Source organism: Dreissena polymorpha, chromosome 11 (genome assembly GCF_020536995.1).
Source record: "Dreissena polymorpha isolate Duluth1 chromosome 11, UMN_Dpol_1.0, whole genome shotgun sequence".
In the NCBI taxonomy this organism is placed as follows: Eukaryota; Metazoa; Mollusca; class Bivalvia; order Myida; family Dreissenidae; genus Dreissena; species Dreissena polymorpha.
In genome coordinates, this window is record NC_068365.1 from 52,103,508 (window position 1) to 52,125,937 (window position 22,430).

Genomic DNA, 22,430 nt, shown 5'->3' on the forward strand with positions numbered 1-22,430 from the left:
ATTCACATTCATAATATTATAATAACCCATCGTAAACACACACACACACTAATCGTTCAATGCTTGAAACATATTTAACTGTTAAAATAAAAACAATCTAAGTCCGATGTGTTGTTGTCCTTAAATCCAAAGCATCTAGCTAGTTTCGTCATTTAAATTACGTCACATGAGATACGTCATAAATTGCGTAATCAATTCAATGAAAATATAAGTACGGAAAGCTGGTTCTTTATAAATTTTAGTGAAGGACCAAAATAGTATGATTGAATGACTCAAAAAATGTGTCCATCTATAATTTAGTATAAAAGTAAGATATATATTATAGACGTTAATACACGGCTGAGCCGGGCCGGGCAGTGATATCGGCCCCAGGTCATACATATTGTATGCTCCCTGCGGGCCGATTATCACCACCCGGCCCGGCTCAGCCGTGTATTATCCTCTAAATAAGCAATCTTCGTAGTTTCGTGAATTTCAACTACAACAACAGAACTCTCCAAATTATTCAATCGTTTCGCGTTGCAACGCTTTATAATGTTTAGGCTTTCAAATCGTCAAAAGATACATATAATGGCTATATAAGACTATGGTAAATGTTCAGTAATACTGTTTCCTCACAAATATCATAACTAAAACGAAAATTTGCGAATTTGAAACAACTTTTTTCAATTTTGTCAATTTACCAAACCGTGAAAAGATCCCTTTAATCTCTATAAAAGGACTATATGCTACATAAAATTATACATGACGAAAGTTCAATGTACATGTGTATGACAACAATTGTTAATTAATTCGGGCTTGTATCGCTGATGAATATAGTATCAACATACCATACATAAATAACCTTTGCATCGAAATAATACTAGAGCAACATCAGTTTTTATAAATATAAACGAACAATCAAAAACCCAGTGTACAATCTTTAACATTATTTCGAAGTTAATCATTCCAAATTTCTCATCAACAATGTCCATCAGTGTTTTTCTATTAAAAAAAGGGCACGGCTTTGGTGACCATTCATTGTCAGCGAATTGCAATTCATACACGATAATTTACTATATTTCGTATATATCCTTCTTGTAAATACGCAGTGCGTAGGATTTCAAGCACAATGTATAGTTGTATTTTATAGTATTTGCAAACACATCAATATGGGTGAATTATATGACATGTTGGTTGTAAATTATTATTGGACAATCTTATCGGTATTGAGAATAAATAAGGTTAACAATGCCTATTATTTGACGCGGATAAAATCCCAATGTGAGTATCATTGAATGTTCCAATGCGTTCAGCCCAGATTTAATATTTTGACTTGTATTTGATGTATTACAAAAATGTAATGGCTTGTATTGTAAACGATATTTGGAACTTGCTTTAAATAAGCGATTAGGGGTTGTTGACAATAATGTGTCATCATTTCAATATAATTTTACAGATTTGATGACAGGAATACTGCTATTTCTTAGACAACGCATAGTTGTGACTAGTAAACCAGTATATTGCATTCACGGTGTTTGTTGCAAGTGCTTATAAAACGCAATTTGTAGCTTTGATTGTTAAATTAACAGTTTAAACATGTGTAGTCAGACGTTTGGGTTAATACTTACTAATTAAATTTTACAGTTCCAATCAATACGGGCGTTTGCTGTCTTTTGTTATTTATTATTGGATAATGTCCGAGCCACCGGAGCTTTTGACGTTTTAGGACTTGACGCTCGTCCTGTGACCTTCTTGAGTGATCCAACCCGCTTCGAGTTGAGCTGAGGCTCTGTTTGTCTCTTAGTTACGGGCTTCTTGTCACCTGTCGTCGAAGACGATGATTCGGTTTCTTCTTCGTCTTCGTGTAAGCGTTCCAAGTTAAATTTTCCCGTGGATGCACTAAGGTGGAGGTCTTCTAATTCTCGCGACCTTCTACGACCCTTACCCTTGGCTTTTGACATTTTGACTGAAATTTTAAAGAAGTTTATAACACGCAATAAATGTTATCACTTAAACACCATGCCATTTATAAATATGTCAATTTTCTGAACATATAAATATGTCAATTTTCTGGACATATAAATTAGCGGGCAGTATGATGAAAGCTGTGACATAAACCCATTCTTAACCCATTCGTGCCTAGTGTCTAGAAAAAAAGGCCTTGGCAAACAGCGAAGACCCAGATGGGACGCCGCAGGATGCGGCGTCTCATCAGGGTCTGCGCTGTTTGCTTAAAGGAATTTATGTAAGAAATATTCTAAATATAGATATAAATATACTAGACATCCTTAATTTTGGAAATAAATTCATCCAATTTAGAAGGATGGGAGAGTCCACTAGGCATAAATGGTTTAATTCTAAGAACGTCTAGGCAATAGCATCCTTGAAGCATGCAGATATTCAAAATTTAGAAATAACATGTAGTCCCGAGTTAACATTCCCAATGAAATCGGCAACCTCGACATTTGCGGTGACATTCAAGAATATGGTATACACCATTTGTTACTATTTTCAATATAATCTACCAGTACGTTAAATAACTTATTTGTTGTTATTACTTATTAAACCCCTCCAAAATATTTATATCAAATTAACATCTTAAAGGAGCTTATTCACTGCTGATATCAATAAGCACCTTTTTCAACGGTATGTCCGTATGCGAGAGAAGCTGAAATGGCTGACATATACGTTACGTAAAGCATTAACGTTTGGAAAAGAACACGCAGAATGATTCAAGGTGCCGAGTGAAAACAAGGCCGTTGTAAGACTCCATTAATCTCTCCCCGACCGCTAAGGGCTTTAAACACAGTTTTAGCTAATGGATTGGGAATCAATCATACAAGTAGTAATTTTCCCCTGGGCCCTTCTAACGACAATACAAATTTTATGGCAAGCGGTTCGACGCATAATCCCCAGAAACTAGGTTTCTCATGAGAACCTAGGTTCTCAGAATGAGAACCTAGGTTCTCATGAGAACTATGGTTCCCAAATGAAATCTTGGGTTCTCATGAAAACCTAGCTTATCAGAGAGAACGACGCGAAAAGCTGTCGAGAACCTAGGTTCTTGTAAAAACCTTGGATATCAAACGAGAACTTAAGTCCTCAGAATGAGAACCTAGGTTCTCATGAAAACCTAGTTCCTCATGAGAACCTAAGTTATATGTGTCTATGAGAACCTAGGTTCTTATGAAAAACCTAGTTTCTCATGAGAACCTAGGTTCTCTAGCGTAAACCAAGGTTTTCAAATGAGAACCTAGGTTCTCATGAAAACCTAGTTTCTCATGAGAACATAGGTTCTCATGAAAAACCTAGTTTCTCATGAGGACCTTGGTTCTCATGAGAACCTAGGTTCTCATGAAAAACCTGGTTTCTTGGGATTTCAAAAACCTAGTTTCTCATGAGAACCTAGGTTCTCATGAGAAACCTGGTTTCTTGGGATTTCATAAACCTAGTTTCTCATGAGAACATAGGTTCTCATGAGAACCTACATGAGAAACCTTGTTTCTTGGGATTTTGCGTCGAACCGCTTTCCATAATTAACCTCAAGTTGTCTCCCATTGCTTGGTACACGCTTGCGTCATATGTGTAGAATGATAAGAAATAGACGTGAAACAGTGAATGTTACTCCCCAAGAACATTTTTTTAACTATGTTCAGACAATTCTAAGTAATAATCAACGAAACTTGTAGGAATCTTCTTGAGGAATGAAATAAGTAGAGTAATCGGTCGACATTAGTCTGAACACGTTAATAAAAAATTAAATGTATATGAAATACATCTTTTATGGTTAATATTATTTTGAGACTAAAAATTGAAACCAATTCAGATCAATCGTTACATAATTCATTGTTACAGCATTAAATGAGTTTCAGATATTCAGTTCCCTTGTTCGGGCCTCAAACGACTGTACGGTACAGTTTTCTATTTTAGTATGTCTGTGATATAGTAAGCTATCATTATGGTATAAATAGAAGTTTAATCTCTATTGATAATGTGTAATAATGTATTATTCAATCGTAAGATATCGGCCCACACTGCAAGAAAAACTTATGCACTAAAGACTTTGCAAACATATTTCAATAACTTGAGATGAAAAATAACGGCATGTTTTCATTCTGTCCAGCCCGCAAATAATCATATGTAAACCCCATTGATCCTGCGCCCTAAATAATATGTGTCTCGTATTCCAAACGAGCAAGTTTACGCCGTCCGACGCGTAATTCTGGAAACCTAGGTTCTCATGAGAACCTAGGATCTCATGAGAACCTATGGGTCCCAAATGAAAACCACGGATTTAGTATTAAAGACGCATAATCCCAAGAAACTAGGTTTTTCATGAGAACCTAGGTTCTCATGAGAACTTAGGTTTTCAAATGAAAACATAGGCTTTCATGAAAACCTAGGTTCTCATTTGAAAACTTGGGTTCTTGAAGATATGTGCAATCTTCAACGAGAACCTAGGTTCTCATTCTGAGAACTTTCATTTTGAGAACCTAGGTTCTCATGAGAAACCTAGTTTCTTGGGGTTACTCGTCAAACCGCTTGCCGTAAAATTTCTACTGCTAACAACAGGTATATGCAAATACGGTTTATTCTACATGTACTATTTAAAAATAGAAATCGAAAGTGGTTTTGGTTTCTTTCATAAACATACGCATGTTCTTCTCCGTGTACAATAATTACCATTTTCATCCGCCATGTCGGAAAGAAGCTGTTCAGGTATGGGGATGCCGTGCTTCTTCCAGTATTTTACAAGATCCCGAAATCCTGCTGCATTGACGTCTTCAGCTGAAATAGGAAGTTCAGATGGTTAATCTACCATAGAACCGTAACATCATTAAACCAAAACGACTTCTGGTGCTACACCTACTACAACAAGAACATCATCAACAACAACAATTACTACTACTACTACTGCTACTTATCATACTACTACTACTACTACTACTACTACTACTACTACTACTACTACTACTACTACTACTACTACTACTTCTACTACTACTACTACTACTACTACTACTACTACTACTACTGATTCTACTTCTACTACTACTTCTACTACTACTACTACTACTACTACTACTACTACTACTACTACTACTACTACTACTACTACTACTACTGCTACTACTACTACTACTACTACTACTACTACTACTACTATTACTACTACTACTACGACTACTAATACTACTAATACTACTACTACTACTACTACTACTTCTACTACTACTACTACTACTACTACTACTACGACTACTACTACTACTACTTCTACTTCTACTACTACTACTACTACTACTACTACTACAACTACTACTACTACTACTACTACTACTACTACTACTACTACTACTACTACCTCTACAACTACTACTACTACTATTACTACTTCTACTACTTCTACTACTAGTACTAGTACTACTACTACTACTACAACTACTACTACTATGACTACGACTACATCTACTTCCACTACTACTACTACTACTACTGTTACTACTACTATTACTACTACTACTACTACTACTACTGCTACTACTACTACTACTACTACTACTACTTCAACTACTTACTACTACTACTACTACTACTTTTGTTTTACTTCTTATTCTACTATTACTATTATTACGGGCAAAAGCCGGGCGTTGACCGTTCATACATATGGAAATTTAGACATAAAATAACACATAAGGATGAATCTCAAAAAAATTTGCCACGCGACATATATTTTCGCGATGCTATTTATGACCTTGAACAAATAAAACACACTTTGACATTTGCTAAATCACATGTAAATACATACCTCAGGAAAAAATATACAAATGACATCATAATTGTGTAGTGAATCGCACTATTCTCGCATTGTATATTTTTCTCCGCTACATACACCGTTTAAGAATTAAGTCATTACCGAATTATCTCCCCTGAATACTTATCATGTCCATGTTCTCTCTCATAGACTGGTTCACAGTCACTACATATAGTGACAGTCTTTACAAAACAAAATTTTTTGTAAACATAACCCGTCTTAAATGTATTGCCCAAATCTCCGATTTCTTTCGAATTTATTTGCTTTGATCTTTTCGATATCTTATCTCGATATCCTGACAAATCACAAACGCATGTGCAAAAATTATTTGTTTTACACATTTTAGTTGGCATCTGTATTTTTGCAGAATTCTCGCGGTATTTCAATAACGACACCCTACTGTTTACTTGTCAGAATTCGTGACGCATTTTCCATTCGCTCTCACAAAGCAGTGTTACGTGTGATCATAAGCAAAATTCTAGGTAAGTTGTGGTTGTTATCCAACAGAAAAACATTAATTCACAAAATTCAACGATATTCCGATGTAACTTTTTTGTCTTTTAGCTTATTTTAAGCGTATTTACACCTCGTCTGCTCGCACTTTGCCGATATCCCAAAAGGTTACATATCGCTATATAAAGTTTAGGCCTAAAAGCACAAAATCTAATACCACTGGATTTTCGTAACAAAATCTTTTGTAACACATCTTCCAGATTCGAAATAAAAAACAAACAAACAAACAAACAAGACATAAATTGTCTGCATCATTTAATGATTTATCAGATTTTAAGATATTTGTTGGTTTTCCGTTTTAAGAAGTTGTTCTGCCAATGCAAGAATGGGCATCACACAAGCCATTCTATCGAGCAAAACTGACAGTTTTGGTTTCCAGAAATCAACAATGGAGGGATTCCTGAATTATCAAAGTTTCCAAGCTATGCACACAGTTATTAGATGTGGTGATCGTGTTTATTGGGTCTGTTGCTTTTAGAACTTGGATGGAACATGTGTGAACTTTTATAGAACTTTGAAAAGTCTATATCTCTGTATCTATTAACACAAATCAGCTATGACATTATAAGATCAGATGTGCAAACAAATTTACAATTTGAAGGCAATTATGCTGAAGAAATGTGAAGGTTCCCATGCAAATTTTGTCTGTATATCGAAACGTGTTTGCCATTATATGTCAAACTAGTAATACAAAACTTACCACAAGTATTTAAAAGCACTAAGTACCTGTTGTGATAATTTTTAGTAAGACAGTGTAATTCTAAACAGTAGCAAATAGATTGTTTAGTTTATGCATCATGCAATTTAGATGATTTCCTTTCTATTATGTAATTAATAAATCGGTTGTTACTTGTTGTTCCACGATAAATGTTTTATGTGCTAGTGCAAAACCATCATTGTTTATTTTGTAAAAGGTAATAAAATGTTGCTTCATTGATTTCACAGTTTTTCAAAAGATAACATCACTTTGTAATTTCATATACGTAAATATTCTTGTAAGTTGATGACAGTGTTTTAGTATTACTTATTGTGAAACTATTATTTTATGTGCAAATAAATGATGTGAAGTGTTTTGTATCTCCACACAATACCACATACCTTTTTATGTATTTACTGAATATATATATATATACTAGAATCATTTACATGCTTCATGCAGCTTAGCCAAGAAGGACAATGACTGACATTTAAATAGGCTCATATGATTACTGATAATCTATGTTTTATTGTATGTGTTATTTGAATGTTAAATTTAAAAAATATGCATGATATAACATTATGTTTATTTGCATTCAAATTGTAACTATACAACTCGAACTAAGTATGCAGTTTAGACTGTGATTTATGAATTGCTACAAAATGGCTAGTTTTTTAGTGGCGAAACAATTTAAACTATTCGACATTAGTTTGCGAAAGAAAATTAGAACCCTGCAAGATACAATATCATACTTGTATTTATTAAATATTTTAATTGCAAAACAAGTATGCTGTCATTCTGTTCCACATAATTATACATTGATAATCAAAAACAAGAGCTGTCACCATAGGATGACTTTTGTCCCCTATAAACACTTGATAGAAGTTATGAGCTTTTTTCGAAACCTAAACGCAGATTTCGAAACCTTAACACGGACCCTAAGTTCAAGGTCAAGGTCACAGGGGTCAAAACTTGTGTGCGTATGGAAAGGCCTTGTCCATATACACATGCATACCAAATATGAAGGTTATATCTCAAGGGACATAGAAGTAATGAGCATTTTTCGAAACCTAAACGCAGATTTCGAAACTTTAACGCGGACCCTAAGTTCAACGTCAAGGTCAAAGGGTCAAAATTTGTGTGCGTATGGAATTAGCATTTTTCGAAACCTAAACGCAGATTTCGAAACCTAAACGCGGACCCTAAGTTCAACGTCAAGGTCACAGGGGTCAAAATGTTTGTGCGTATGGAAAGGCCTAGTCCATATTCACATGCATACCAAATATGAAGGTTATATCTCAAGGAGCATAGAAGTTATGAGCATTTTTCGAAACCTTAACACAGATTTCGAAACCTAAACGCGAACCCTAAGTTCAACGTCAAGGTCACAGGGGTCATATTTGTGTGCGTATGGAAAGGCCATGTCCATATACACATGCATACCAAATATGAAGGTTACATCTCAAGGGACATAGAAGTTATGAGCATTTTTCGAAACCTAAACGCAAAGTGTGACGGAAAGACGGACATACGGACAGACAGACGGACGGACAGTCCGATCACTATATGCCCTCCTACCGGGGGCATTAAAAGAAGACATTTAGCTGTGTTAACATTTTCCCAACAGTAGATATCATTCTGCTGATTATGTCTGTAGTACACTGACGAAAGCTCCAGGTATGGCTTTTAATACTTAGTCAGTGGGTGTAATTTGACAGTCTAAAACTTATTGGCTTAAAAAAATCCTGTCAATCAAAATTGATTTGACACATCACATTATTTTTATTATGTTAAATCAGTGTATGCTACATTCAACTGCCTTAGCAAGCTGTGAAGTTGAATTGAGACATTTGATGAAACCAACTGTTTCCTGGGTAGGACCAGTACTTAGTGTCGTTAGGGCGATCTGAAGAATGCTCCCACTTAAGGGATCAATAAAGAGACCTCCCAGTGACTAAGACAGTAAGCAGACACCATATCCACTATACCGCAGCCACTGAACCAGCTTTAAATTCATGCGGCTTGAAAAAAAAAAATTATACGATGCTATGTCTTAAAGAACATGTAACTTATTTGAAGATTGAATTTGTTGGATGCATTACTTTATTATTGAAACAGTTATAATATTTTGAACACAATAATGTCCATATATTTATTAAAAATATATGGTTATCAAAAAAGCTTTTGCCCGTAAATTAGGTAGCACCTATAATCATATTATTGCTATTAATGTAAGTTCTATGTCTATTACAATTTCTATTACTAAACTTTAATTTCCAACTGTATGTGACTCATTGTTACACATCGTAATCTGTGCGAACACGGTCTGGATTGTATAGCTCTATTACAAGAAATTATCTTAACAAATAGTGTGCGAAATTTCTACATATATTTTAATTACGTATAATATTCACTACTTACATATGCAGCATTTCACTAATTTTAATAAAGTTAAATAATTATTAAGGGAGGCCACTCTTTCCAGATTGCGAAATCTCGACTATGATAGTCCGCCCCTTTTGGCGCCTTTTCAGTCGTTAGTTAGTATTTATCCGGAGCGGACGTTTGTTTTTTGTTCTTCTTTGTTCGATAAAAATGGCGGATACTTGTGCGCGTCCTAAAGAAAAATCGTCAAAAAGCCTTACTATACAGACATATGCAGCATTGATATGTATATATGAACGTTTCCTCAAATATTTTCATATTTTCACATACATTAACAGACTTCAAGTCAGAAAACAACAGTTTGGGGATGTATGTATTTAATACTTTCAAACCTTTGAAATAGTTGATCTTAAAATATTTAAATATCGACTGGTAATAATATTGTTCGTTAATAACCGTATTGCGCATGAGTATTAGTACTAAAAAGGCGTAAGCAATAACAAGCCGTTTAAATAGGCTGTCTTTTTGTTTTGAAGTTGTTTCTTAAACGGCAATCAGAAGAACACACGTTTATTGCTTGGGTGTGTGGTATTGTATCATCGATTTGTTCAACGATTAACGCTGCCTCGCACGAGCCTGCACGTTCCCTACGACAAAGTTAAGGTAGGTATGTCAACATGGGCGTCATGTGTGAAATGCGCATTCATCGCAGTGGCAGACCAAAGTATGCTTTGCAACACTTTATTGTTTATTATGTTTGCTATCTACTGGTTTATGTCCTAATCGGAAAGTACAATATTTGCTTAGCCTTCTTAATGCATTTATCCATGTTTATCCTTTACGTCAATACAGGTCAACAAAATCCGGTGCATTTCAAATGAAGGATATTGTATTCGTTTGGGATTACATTATCGCAGTCATTTTAAGGCTGTCGAGCTTTTTCAAATGCCCACGTTTACATTTGACGCATTTTAGTCCAACATGGGCTATATGAGTGCGATTCAGTACTGGTGGCTCTTGTTGTTACCAAATGTGATATATGCAGCCCATATCGGCTGCTCGTCATAGCCCCATAACTTGTTTTACTGTAGTATTCGAAATAGACACACTCTTAACATGTAAGATATTATTATTAACGTACACGTGCCGTGCAACAATTCTGATGCGTTAATCTAAGTCATTGTAAAAAGGTTACTCTTACAGTCATTACTGAACTCAAAAGCGCAAGATTTACAACCTAAAGGGTCCCATGTCGGCCTCGTTTATCGTGCATGCTGGTAAGGTCCCATATATTGCATCATTGATAAAGAATACGCGTTGTGTGGGTGCGTGTGCGCGTGCGTGCGTGCGTGTGCGCATGTGTTTGCGTGTGCGCATGCGTGCGTGTTTGTGTGTGTGTGCAGAATAAAATTGTAAATATGAAGCTTCTCATAAAGCCATATAAACAGAAGTGAATCAATACAGGTTTGAACAATTGTACATGAATATTTGTATATTTAAAATTATTATTACGATATATCACAATATAAATATGCGATATACATGTAAGTGTGCAATCGCTTATTTAAAAGTTGTCAGCTTATAAAAGATGCGACACTATTACTGCACTGCTTATATGTCGGAAAATGGTTCTAAGTACACATCATTAGAGTGTGCTCACGTTTATCGATTATTATATGTCTTCTAGGATGTGTAACAAATAAATTGAAACCAGAAGGGACATGTTGACATGTGAGTCAAAACATGGAAAAATTGCTTCATAAAACCACTATGAGGCTTACTTGTTGATGTTTAAACAAAATTGAACATCTTAAAATATGTCGTTGCCGTTTTTTTTTTTTTTCAAAGCAGTTATCCAATAGAGCTTCAAACGGATTAATAATGAGAACTCGTATGCAGAGTAGTAGCAAACATCCAATGTAGCCTATGTGCGATTAGGACAGGACCCAAATGCAGAACATATTGGTCCATCGTAGATGGCGTGGGCAAAACTCTTAGGGGGACCCAAATGTATTGATATTTATGATAATTTTGGCTGCTGAATATAACACTCCAAATGAAGTATTTAAGATTAATCAGACTTAAACAAACGATGGAAAAGAATGAAATACAAGTAATTTGAATTGGTTTCGGTTTTACAGATTTTTTATTTTGAATAAAAATACTCGAAAACGTCGGTACAAAATTTATCTGTATACAATTATAGTCGCATTTAAGTATTTTGAAAACAAAACTATAATTGTTGACGCGTAAAATAATATTGACGCAAATAAAAACGCAGGCTACAATGCACAGACAGCCAAGTACGTCACTTCTATATTGGCATTCCTTATTTTGACGCAAATCACAATTGACTAGTACAATAAACACGCCGCCTAACGCGCCATTGTTAGCTATTGACTGTACTAATTAGAAGACTTAATTAATACCTAATTAGCCCCATTGTTTTGAATGATTTACGATTTACTCGCGGTTTTCAATTCAGGCCTGTGTGTGCTTGAGAAATTCGATCGCCGCAGACTTGCGCTACGTGCGCTAGGACTGGTATGAAATATCATTTATACTTAAACTAGCTTCTAAGTGTTATGCCCATGTCCTGGGGCTAAGATCAAGATGCATCGTATCGGTAATAAAATATGGTTACGACGTGCTTACCAATTGATAGAAAGCGGTTAAACTAGGTGAAATACGATGGTAATATTTTTACATAAAACTTGAGTCATCGTGAACAAGTAGCGAACCGTTATTTCATACGCAAATATAATGCGTTAAAGCCATGGCAATGCCCCAAACTCATTACGGGAATAAAATACAAACAACCTCGTTTAGAGTTTACAATTTTCCTTATGTTTTACACCAATTAATTTTTACCCTCAGCACTCAGAAAATTTTGCAAGTAGGAGGATGTATATCGAGAGATTATTTTAGTTAAGCGTTTACATATTTATAAGAAATACTTTTATACAATTACTCAATTTAAAACACACCTCACGAAACGCATAGTCTATTCTTCAACTATTGAATGCATTTTACTTGTTGTGCGAAGTGTCGTGTTTTAGTAAGTTGATGAGAGAATGTTCGATTAAGTATCGCACTAATTGACAAACAATATCAGGAAATTGCAAGAAGTAAACCAATGATTGCTTTTGAAACATTTCGTGAACGATTTTTGTATAGTTATCTCTCTCATTTAGAAGCAAATACTGACCTATGAGATAAAAATAAGGTAAAACTAATGTTAAATTCGAATAAACGTGTTTTAATCTGATTTCGAATAATTGTTTATGTAGTTTTATGTTGACATGTTTAATCGCAAAACTGATTTGCAAAATGGACAAGTAATCATTTTTTCTATAATCTCAATCGAATAATGAATGGAGTATCAATACTCTTAACCAAGAATACGCTTAATCACTTGGTAAAAACTCAGTATAGTCAATTTACTCCTGAAACATGACTAGCTACCGCCTGATAAAAAATATATAGCAAAATTTAATAGATCACTATGTTTCAACATGTAAGATGATCAGTAGACACGATTTCGCAGAAGATTATAATGGAATTAATCGCATAAAAGCAGTTCAATCTATAACCAATAAAGAATGTGTAACCCCTTTAATTAAATACACTTACATTGTTGCATGTTCGGTATTGATCTCGTACGTGTGACATGAGTTTATATCATATGCACCGATTTTGTTTGATCATTTAAGCATTACATGCGCTGCGTATTGTGATCAATTCATGCATTATTATAAATGTTCCTGGTTTAGCTTTCTTAAGAAAACTTATCCAGTTTTGTATTTGTCTGTAATACGCTTTGCACATGTCAAAACTGATACCACTAGATAAAGGTGTGAATATATTTAGAACAAATGTGATTGTCCAAAACGCGTGTAGGTCTTTTGAAAATTATCTACTCATTTTGATCGGTCTGTCTAGCATTTACGACCCCATATCAATTGACTTTCTTCGTGCGTTGACCTGTAAAATCAGTAATGCTTTTATCATGATAATATTCATATCATATACAATTCAAATATTCAAGATTTTTTTCCTACATGATATAAAATACGTCGGGTGGCAACACATGCACACATTGCACATGCCTGTACTGTAAATATTGTAAAAAAAAATTCTTAATGCAAAAACAAAAAGGAATGCTAAACATGCGATTCATGTTTAAACATTAAAGTCGTCTAGCTATGTTTGTTCCAATATTGCCTAAGCCTGATCGCCACATTCGCCAAAGAATAAAACGCACACAATACCTTATTTAGCTCCTTAAAAAGAATTCAGTGGTGTTCATTTTAATTTATATATTTATGTTGATCTAGTAACAATTGTATTAAATTTACATTGCCTTTTGAATGATTCGCGATTATTACAAACCAATGTGTTCTTTCGTTTATCAGGGGTTAAACCCGATTAAAATACGTTTTTATCTCCGATAGTTAATGTCGAATATCTACATGCATGGTATCAGACAATTGACAGCTGTCTTATTTTAATTGTCTTTTTTAAGATAACTCTTGATGCACAGCATAGGTTAAGCGTGTCTTTTTCATGCGATATTGAAGGATAAACAGCAAGGGCAGACCAACTCGATGGCACAAGGATACATTTACAAAGGGGATCTCGTCTTAAGTCTAACACTTGTGCAATTTATAAACAAAACTCGAATTCCTGAAGAATTTTAATTGATTGCTCGGCCTTTTTATCAGCGCTACTTTTTACCCGGATTTGTGTGTGCAAACATACTTCAAGTGATACATCTAGGTATAAATTGCATTATCTGATATAGCGATAATTAAATTGAACCATTTTTAAGTATTAAGTTATAATATGAAGGGAAAACATAAATAATGACTTTTGTTTTCGAAATTATTGGGCTTGCAGCAAGTTTAAGCATGTTCTGCTGAACATGATAAATATATAAATCCTAATAATTATATTCAAGACCTGCAATAAAATAAATGCGTCCGTAATTATATGATCGTCTGACAATATTAAAAACACAGACTGACAAAAATTATTAAATTGATATATCAGCGGTTGTGTTGACCAACTTAAATATATCCAATAAAGAACAATCATTACTATGACATGTATATATATATATATATGTATTTAACATGTTTACGAACTTTTCGGTGTCAATAGTAAGCATCGCGTAAGCGTACCTTCCTGCGATCCTTTTCCACATCCCTGAACTCTCAGGCGACTCATTCGTCGCCTCATGGCCACGTATTCCGTCGAGTTCGACATCTAATTTGACGTCAACCAAATCTTTATGTAATGGGAATCTAACGTACACGCTTGCACCAGTTGCGTTAATTAAAGTTGTAGCTTTACTGTCCGTTATATTCAAATACGAATTTTATCGGCTCAAAATGTCTTATTTTTCTTTATAAAAAGTAATTTAAAGGTTCTACTTTATGTGTCTAATTTAAGTAAAGAACTGTTCTGTTTATATAACCTCTTAAGTTAAATTTACTATTACAATATTCAATAACTATTTTTTCTCTAAAATTCTCCGTTAATGTGTTGTACAGTCTGAGAGATAAAACACAACTGTTGAGACACAAAATGATTTATGACGTTAAAACACTGGTATTACATTTCACAAACACGCGGTATTGAATTTCATAAACACGCACCTACCCTTTTAACCCATGTTTTTCACTTCTTCCGTTTATTGAGTTAAAACAAATACATAAAAACGATTCATTCGAATTGTATTGCGTAGCCAATACGTCCTTCCATATTTGCAACAAAAACTTAAGCTATTTTAACTGCAAAATTATTGAGCCCGACTCACATATACAACTAAAGTGATAAATTGTCTATTTGCCTCTGTTTTCATTTATATTTATTTACAAATCGTTTATAAAAATCGAGTGCACAAATTAAAAGTGAACATGTTTTTAATTTGATGCTGTATCGGGAATTTCACGTGCGTACCTGGCAAATAAATCTGAAAGCTACATAACATTTAACCTTCTTATTGTTAAAGTGCATATGTTTTGATATAAAATTCTCTATTATTTACATTTACGTAAACGTAAGGACTGTTTTTATAACGCAGGACCCATTGATATGTTAATACTATTTTACTGTCAAATAGTATACGGTTGTTTCCTAATTGTTTCAACATGATAATGAAATATTTGATAATCTTCGATCCCAGCATTACAGTTGTGTAACGAAATATTGTAAGGATTCCGATAATAGACTAAACGTTTTTGAGTAAATGCTGGTGCTATTATGTTATTACTTGACATTCTTTTTCATTAATAATTACGAATTCACATAAATAAATGTTTGCAAACATTGCTATGCATGCAAAGATTTTATGGAATAATCCTTCATATATTTAATTAACGAAGTGCATTGTAGAGTGCATTAAATAGACTTCAGAAATCCCCAAATGCTAACAACATGAATATGCAAGTATACGTGCATAAAAATCATTACATTTCTCATTAAACATTCGATAGCCAACATGTTATGTTGCCCGTTTCATTCTGTTGGCTTATATTGTGAACTCTCAATTGATTAGACTTGGGCATTGATACTTTAATGACCCTCTGACTGTCGTAAATTGTTATTGAGCACCTTGTAATTATATCCGCCATTATCAGCCGAGTGGATGGTGATGTCTTAATCAGTAAAACCCGTAGTAAATGTTGACATTGCTACTTACGCACGTTGAACTTTTTGAAATGTAGTTCAAGAAACTTAAATAAAAGTTACATACAAGCAGTTTAAACACCAAATGCTTTGCATTGTTAGTTTTCATGTATATGCGTAGGTTGTGCACATGTGTGTTTTAGTACATGTTTGTAATTGTTTTGCATCGATTCATTGACATTAATATTAAATGAACGCATCAAATAAAACGGTGTTTTTTTTAAAACGAAGACTAAAAGTACGCCAATTTATTTCGCCAATTTATTTTTGTCTGTAATTTCGCAACGAACGGTAAACTCGTATAATGTCAAAGCTGAAAAATGTAAATATCAATAAAACTCGTGTGTTGAAAACGCACTCAAATAACAACGTCATGTATTACGACACATTTCAATCTCTAACCCATTTATGTCTAGTGGACTCACCCATCCTTCTCAATTGGATCAATTAATTTCCAAAGTTAGGGATTTCTAGTATACTTATTTCTATATTTAGAATATTTTTTTACAGACATTCATTTAAGCAAACAGCGCAGACCCTGATAAGACGCCGCATCATGCGGCGTCTAATCTGGGTCTACGCTGTTTGCCAAGGTCTTTTTTTCTAGACGCTATGCATAAATGGGTTAAATACAGGTAACAGACTATTGGCAGTTTTTTAAAGTTTAATCAAGTCATAAAATGTCATAACTGTACATATTGAGAATCTTGATGGATCAACGAATTACCTAAGATGTGAGTAAAGAGCTGCTTACGACCGACTACGCAAAAGCACAATTGAAATATAACCCGAGTCCTGTCATAGGTTATTCAACGTTTACCCTTACAACACGAGCGAAGTCTATTTAGTTGATGTACTGTATATTACTTTTTCATAAGCGTTGTTTTTGCATGGTTAAAACTTTCAACAATGATCGTAACAATTCTCATTTGCAAATCCGTGTGCAGTTTACTTTTATTATAATTGTAAACACAGAAGTCTAACTATTAGCCAACCTTAACCCATTTATGTCTAGCGTCCTGAAAAAGGACATTGCAAACAGCGTAGACCCAGATGAGACGCCGCATAATGCGGCGTCTCATCTGGGTCTGCGCTGTTTGCTTAAATGAATTTCTTTATGAAATATTCTAAATATAGAAATAAATATACTTGACACCCCTAATTTTGGAAATAAATTGTTCCAATTTAGAAGGATGGGAGAGTCCACTGGGCATAAATGGGTTAATAACCTTTGCTTTGGATAGTGTTTGTAGTGTTGTACTGGCGTAACCAGCAAATCGTGATTTGAGAGCTACACTATACCATCGGGGTATGTGCTATATCGGCCGATAATTCCTTTTCGGCTTTCTTTTTTTTTTAATAAATGGGCCATAGTTATTTCATTATTATTCACTAGTAAACAATAAAACTCTCAACCCGGAAGCTAGTTAATATGCTTAATAGGCGTGTATGTTTGTATGGGATCGTGATATTCCGTAGACGTTGCAATAAGTGTTTTATTGTCGATATTGTATGAGTTGTATGCACTATTTAATCCATCGAACGACATTACGAAACCAGTCTTAAAATATAATAACCTATTTAAGAATGTAGATATCTGAAGTCAAAGGTATAAAATTCAGAAATTACATTTAGAAAAAAACTTAGACACTGTCGGTGTGCCAAAATTTTGTACTTTGTACAGCAATGAGTTTAGTAAAGTTAAATAAATCACAATTTGGAGATATATTCCTTGATAGTGTTACAAAAAAAAGCAGTAAGCATGAGCATGCATTGTTGTTTCGCATAATTTCAGTTGATCGATAGACATCATAACTGTGTTAACTTCCCAGTTGTCTTGAACAAATACATGTAGGTGAAGCTTATTTTATCATTCTTTTGAACACTTTTATGTCTGATGAATGTGTTAGCCCAACGAAGATTTTCCATGTGTTTAACTTTTACAAGTACAATATTGACTGGATACTTCTATACATATTGTATTATTACCCCTTAAATAATAATTCAAATATAAAGTCACTTGGACGATGCTTAGTCAGAGAAAGCTGGAAGAATTGATACATGCTTACATTGATGTTGTTAATTCTTAGGCTATTTAAATTTGCATCTATATACCTATCATGAATGTTTGAGTACACGTACGTGCAAATGTTTAATTGACGCATTATACCAACGTTGGTTTTTTTATGATACATTTTTTGTCGTAGTTTTGTAAATAAAATTACGAAGCTTTTATTTTCTATATAATTTTACAGTTCTTGTATTCACAAGTCAACATTTTTAATTCATTAAGCAAAATCATACAGAAAGATTTGCGTAACTTAAACTTATTTTCTCGTTTTATGAACTGATTAATTTTAAGTTTGAACAGTCAAAAAATAAAAAAAGATATCAATTCACAAAGGCTAGATCTGAAGTGAACACCCAATTTAATGAATATGCACAGCGAGTCCATGCGTTTCAATGTTTATTCAAATAGCGATATTTAGTTATCATAAAAGGATTAATGTTTAACATTTACGCTTGCATTACCAACTATAACAACCAAACATGTTTGAATCATTCACCTCGCTTATCTACTATGAACACCAAAATATAAAATATGATATCTCCATTAGTTTACTCGAGTTAGCTTTAACATGACAGACGCCAGCTAATAAAGTCGCAATAAATTTACCTACCAGTAGGCTGACTATTAACCATAAAATGCAATTAACTCTAACGGTATTGTGCCTAAAAGAAAATTATATGACCTATACACTTAAACCATATAAAAAGTGATAGCACATGTATAGCTGTGCATACTTATAATGGCTATGTAAACCTGATATCTTTCGTTGACATTTGCTTTCCCACTGAGTGTCCGTTTCTGTCGTGCAATGTCTGTAGTAAAACGATTACATCAGTAATTTGAAAGACCATCATTACTGTGACACAGTTTGGTTCGTAACGGAGACACATCTTACAATCTGAAACGGGGGTTTAATGCATGTGCGTAAAGTGTCGCCCCAGATCAGCCTGTGCAGAAAGTATCTGCTTAGCAAAAATCCAGTTTAGGCGGAAAGTGTCGCCCCTGGTCAGCCTGTGTAGACTGCATATGCTAATCTGAGACAACACTTTCACAAACAAATATTCAAATATAATTTTCAGTATTCGTTCCCATCCCTTATGTTTACACCACTGGACAATGTCACTTTAAAGACATTTTAGTTTGGTATATTAGGCTATATACATCGTGCTACTAGTGACCAAATTCGATAACAGAGCAAGGATTTGAATAAAAATTCTAGATAGCAACTATTCGATGTTGTTTCTATATATTAAAGTTCTTGGCCTTAATGTTTCAGAGAATTTACTTAACAATAATTTGTTAAATGTAAATATTATGAACAAACCCTTGTAGCGTCAGTTTTCAAACAAGGGCCATGATTTGATTACTCAGTGTAGAGCACCTCTGGATGATGTTACTCTCCAAGATTTCCCGCATATAGGTAAATATTAAACTGATGAACGCCGGTGAATGGTATTGGTGACCCCAGATGCATAACTGAACAAATTTACTTAAGACTTAAGATGATTAAACATTCCGATTTTAATGCAAAATGTCTCCAATCCAAGTAAATGTAACACTGATTTACCCCGTGGAATAGTCATTGTTGATCTCAGAGGAGTAACGTGCAAATGTATGATGGTACCTTCAAATGGAACCATATTCTAAGAGTAGAAATCAGGAGATTGTCAGTTTTACACGGGGAGGTTTAAAAAGAGCTTCTTCCAATACAATTAAATGTAAAATTGGTGAACAACGCGGCATGGACGCTGATGACCCGAGGGTCATTATAAATACAAACTTTGAAAAAACACCTCTCTATTATGTTCCAAAATCAGTATGCAAGCCATTTGCTTTGCGGCTTAAGACGACGTTTAAAGATTGTGTGTACGTATAACTGTGACCCCCTGGGTATGACCACTTTTTACTATAGATAAAACTTGAAACTTAAAGATAGCAAAACTTGAAAAAGGTAGTGGCCCTCTAGATGTCTCCGCCAACCAAACATGAAACTTATTGGTTAAATGGCCTTAGACAGATTTTTTTTCATTTTTTTTAAATATATGAGTCATGTTCTGAGAAAACTGGGCTCAATGCATGTGCGTACAGTGTTATCCTAAATAAGCCTGTGCAGTCCGCACAGGCTAATCAGGAACCACACTTTCCGCTTTTATGGTATTTTAAGTTTCAATGAAGTCCCTCTTTACCGAAAATCTTGTTTAGGCGGAAAGTGTCGTCCCTGATTAGACTGTGCGGACTGCACTTTACGCACATGCATTAAGCCCAGTTTTCTCAGAACGCGAATCATATATGTATGTATTGCGAACACAGTGTTTAACCGAAAAGCATAATTAGAACTAATTTTGTAAAGAACGAGCTAACAAAACTAAATATTAAATAAACCTATTGGCGGTTTCAGAGAAGATGTTTAATGTTTTCATATTTAAAACAGAGGTTTGGGCATCGTGAGATAATTAATCAACAGACCGGAACTATTTGAACAAGTTTCGTTAAGATCGTTCAATGAATACCCATCTGACGTTTTGGATAATTTTCTCTATGGGAGGATGCGATGTCGTTGAATGACCGACGTACGGATGGACGGATGACTTTTGTCAATTAATCATAAATCTCGCTACATGCACGTTGTAGCTTATAAAACTGTACTGTTTATACACAATAATGTGTACTTGAAAACGCACAGCACAGTAAGCTCGTTTTGAACACCAATTACCATCGTACGCATGTATACTCAAAATTATTGCGTAGAATGACTTCGCAATCACGTAAGACTAGCTTACAAAGCTTACATATATATATATTACTTATTTATTTATTTATATTATTTTTAACGAGATCCGATACGATAAAGTGAATACATATTTTAAAATGTATACGAAATTCAACATATGAATAAAAAGCATCTCTAGCTTACCTTCATGTGACCCCTTCCCACATCCTTGCACTCTCAGTCGACTCATTCGACGCCTCATAGCCATGTATTCCGTTGAGTCAGACATGGCGTCAACGTCAACAAATTCCTCACTTAATTGCAAACTGGCGTAGACGATTTTTCTAGGAGCGTTAATTTGACGTGTAATTGTATTGTCCGGTATTTGCCAACACGAATCTGATCGATAATTTGTTAATAATTAGCAATCAATTTTCCTTACATCAAACCTTAACAGTAAATGTAAATCTTACATCATTCTAAAAATACTTTCTTTTAAAACTGGTGTGCTACAAAAGGTTGAAAGATTAAACACAACCGCACAGACAAAACAAATTTATGACGCTAAAATTATATATATATATATATATATAGGCATTAAATTTCGCAAAAGCACACTTTCCCTTGAACCCATATCTTTGTCGACTGTCCATATTGTCTTAAATCGAATACATACATGCAATGTACTTGAAATTCATTTTTATTGCCAATACTTAGTTACTCGTTTGCAACAGCCACTTAAAACGCTTGTTTCAACAGCGAATACCTCTTATCTGAATCATAGATATGAATGAACTATTAAACTATCAACTTTTCCTCAATATGTATCTTAATCTTTCTTTAAATTGTTTTGCACAATTTTTATGCACCTTTTAAAAGTGAAAATGGTCAAACTTTAGGCGTTATCGGGAATTTATAGTGCGCACTTGTCAACATATCTGAAAGCTGAACTATAAACTTATCACTTTAAATGCACTAATTATAACAGTCGGTATAAGAGACTTTTGATACTGTTAACATTTTAAATTGAATAACGATTTTTTTTCACATTTAACTAATTTAAATGATGGTTTAATATCATAACAAAATATCAAAATATGCACTTGTGTTTATTTGACAACAACGAGTTTAAATTATTTCAATAACTATTGGAAATCATGGTTATTTGAAAACATGACTACACACATCCTTCAAATGTAATTACACTGTATGTCCATCGTAGTCAACATATTTGATCTACTTATAGCAAAGATAGTATAGCAATACTATAGTGTATGCCATAGGTAATTTGTGCGACTGCTTATCAGTTAAAATTTGGTCATTTTCACACAAATAATACAATCAATGCGTGAGGGGTTCTAAAAGTCCTAAGAATATACATAATAATTATTCGGTTCACATAACCCGAAAGAAACAAAAGTGTCATGTTAATATATGCGTTACATTTCGATAATACCAATGTTATAAACATGTACTTATATTAAATGTAATAGTTAAGGTAGACATTACAATTAAATCAATGTAAGTTTGTCAGTTCATATTTTTTACCGCCAATGTTAACTGT

At 34.1% G+C, this 22,430-nt stretch overlaps 1 protein-coding gene across 3 annotated transcripts; it reads right to left on the reverse strand.

Annotated features, from left to right (window-relative positions):
* Positions 1-439: 439 nt before the first annotated feature.
* LOC127850099 (uncharacterized) lies at positions 440-21,747 on the reverse strand. 3 transcript variants are annotated; one of them, XM_052382874.1, is made up of 4 exons: positions 21,633-21,739; positions 21,071-21,265; positions 4,666-4,770; positions 440-1,948 (listed from the first exon to the last, which is right to left on the reverse strand). In XM_052382874.1, the coding sequence occupies exons 1-4, from the start codon at positions 21,646-21,648 to the stop codon at positions 1,659-1,661; spliced, it is 606 nt and encodes a 201-aa protein (XP_052238834.1). In that variant the 5' UTR covers positions 21,649-21,739; the 3' UTR covers positions 440-1,658. The 3 variants fall into 3 exon arrangements, with proteins under 3 accessions (XP_052238834.1, XP_052238835.1, XP_052238836.1); XM_052382875.1 differs by having other exon boundaries at positions 21,071-21,747; XM_052382876.1 differs by lacking the exons at positions 21,071-21,265; positions 21,633-21,739 and adding an exon at positions 14,576-14,949.
* Positions 21,748-22,430: the final 683 nt, after the last annotated feature.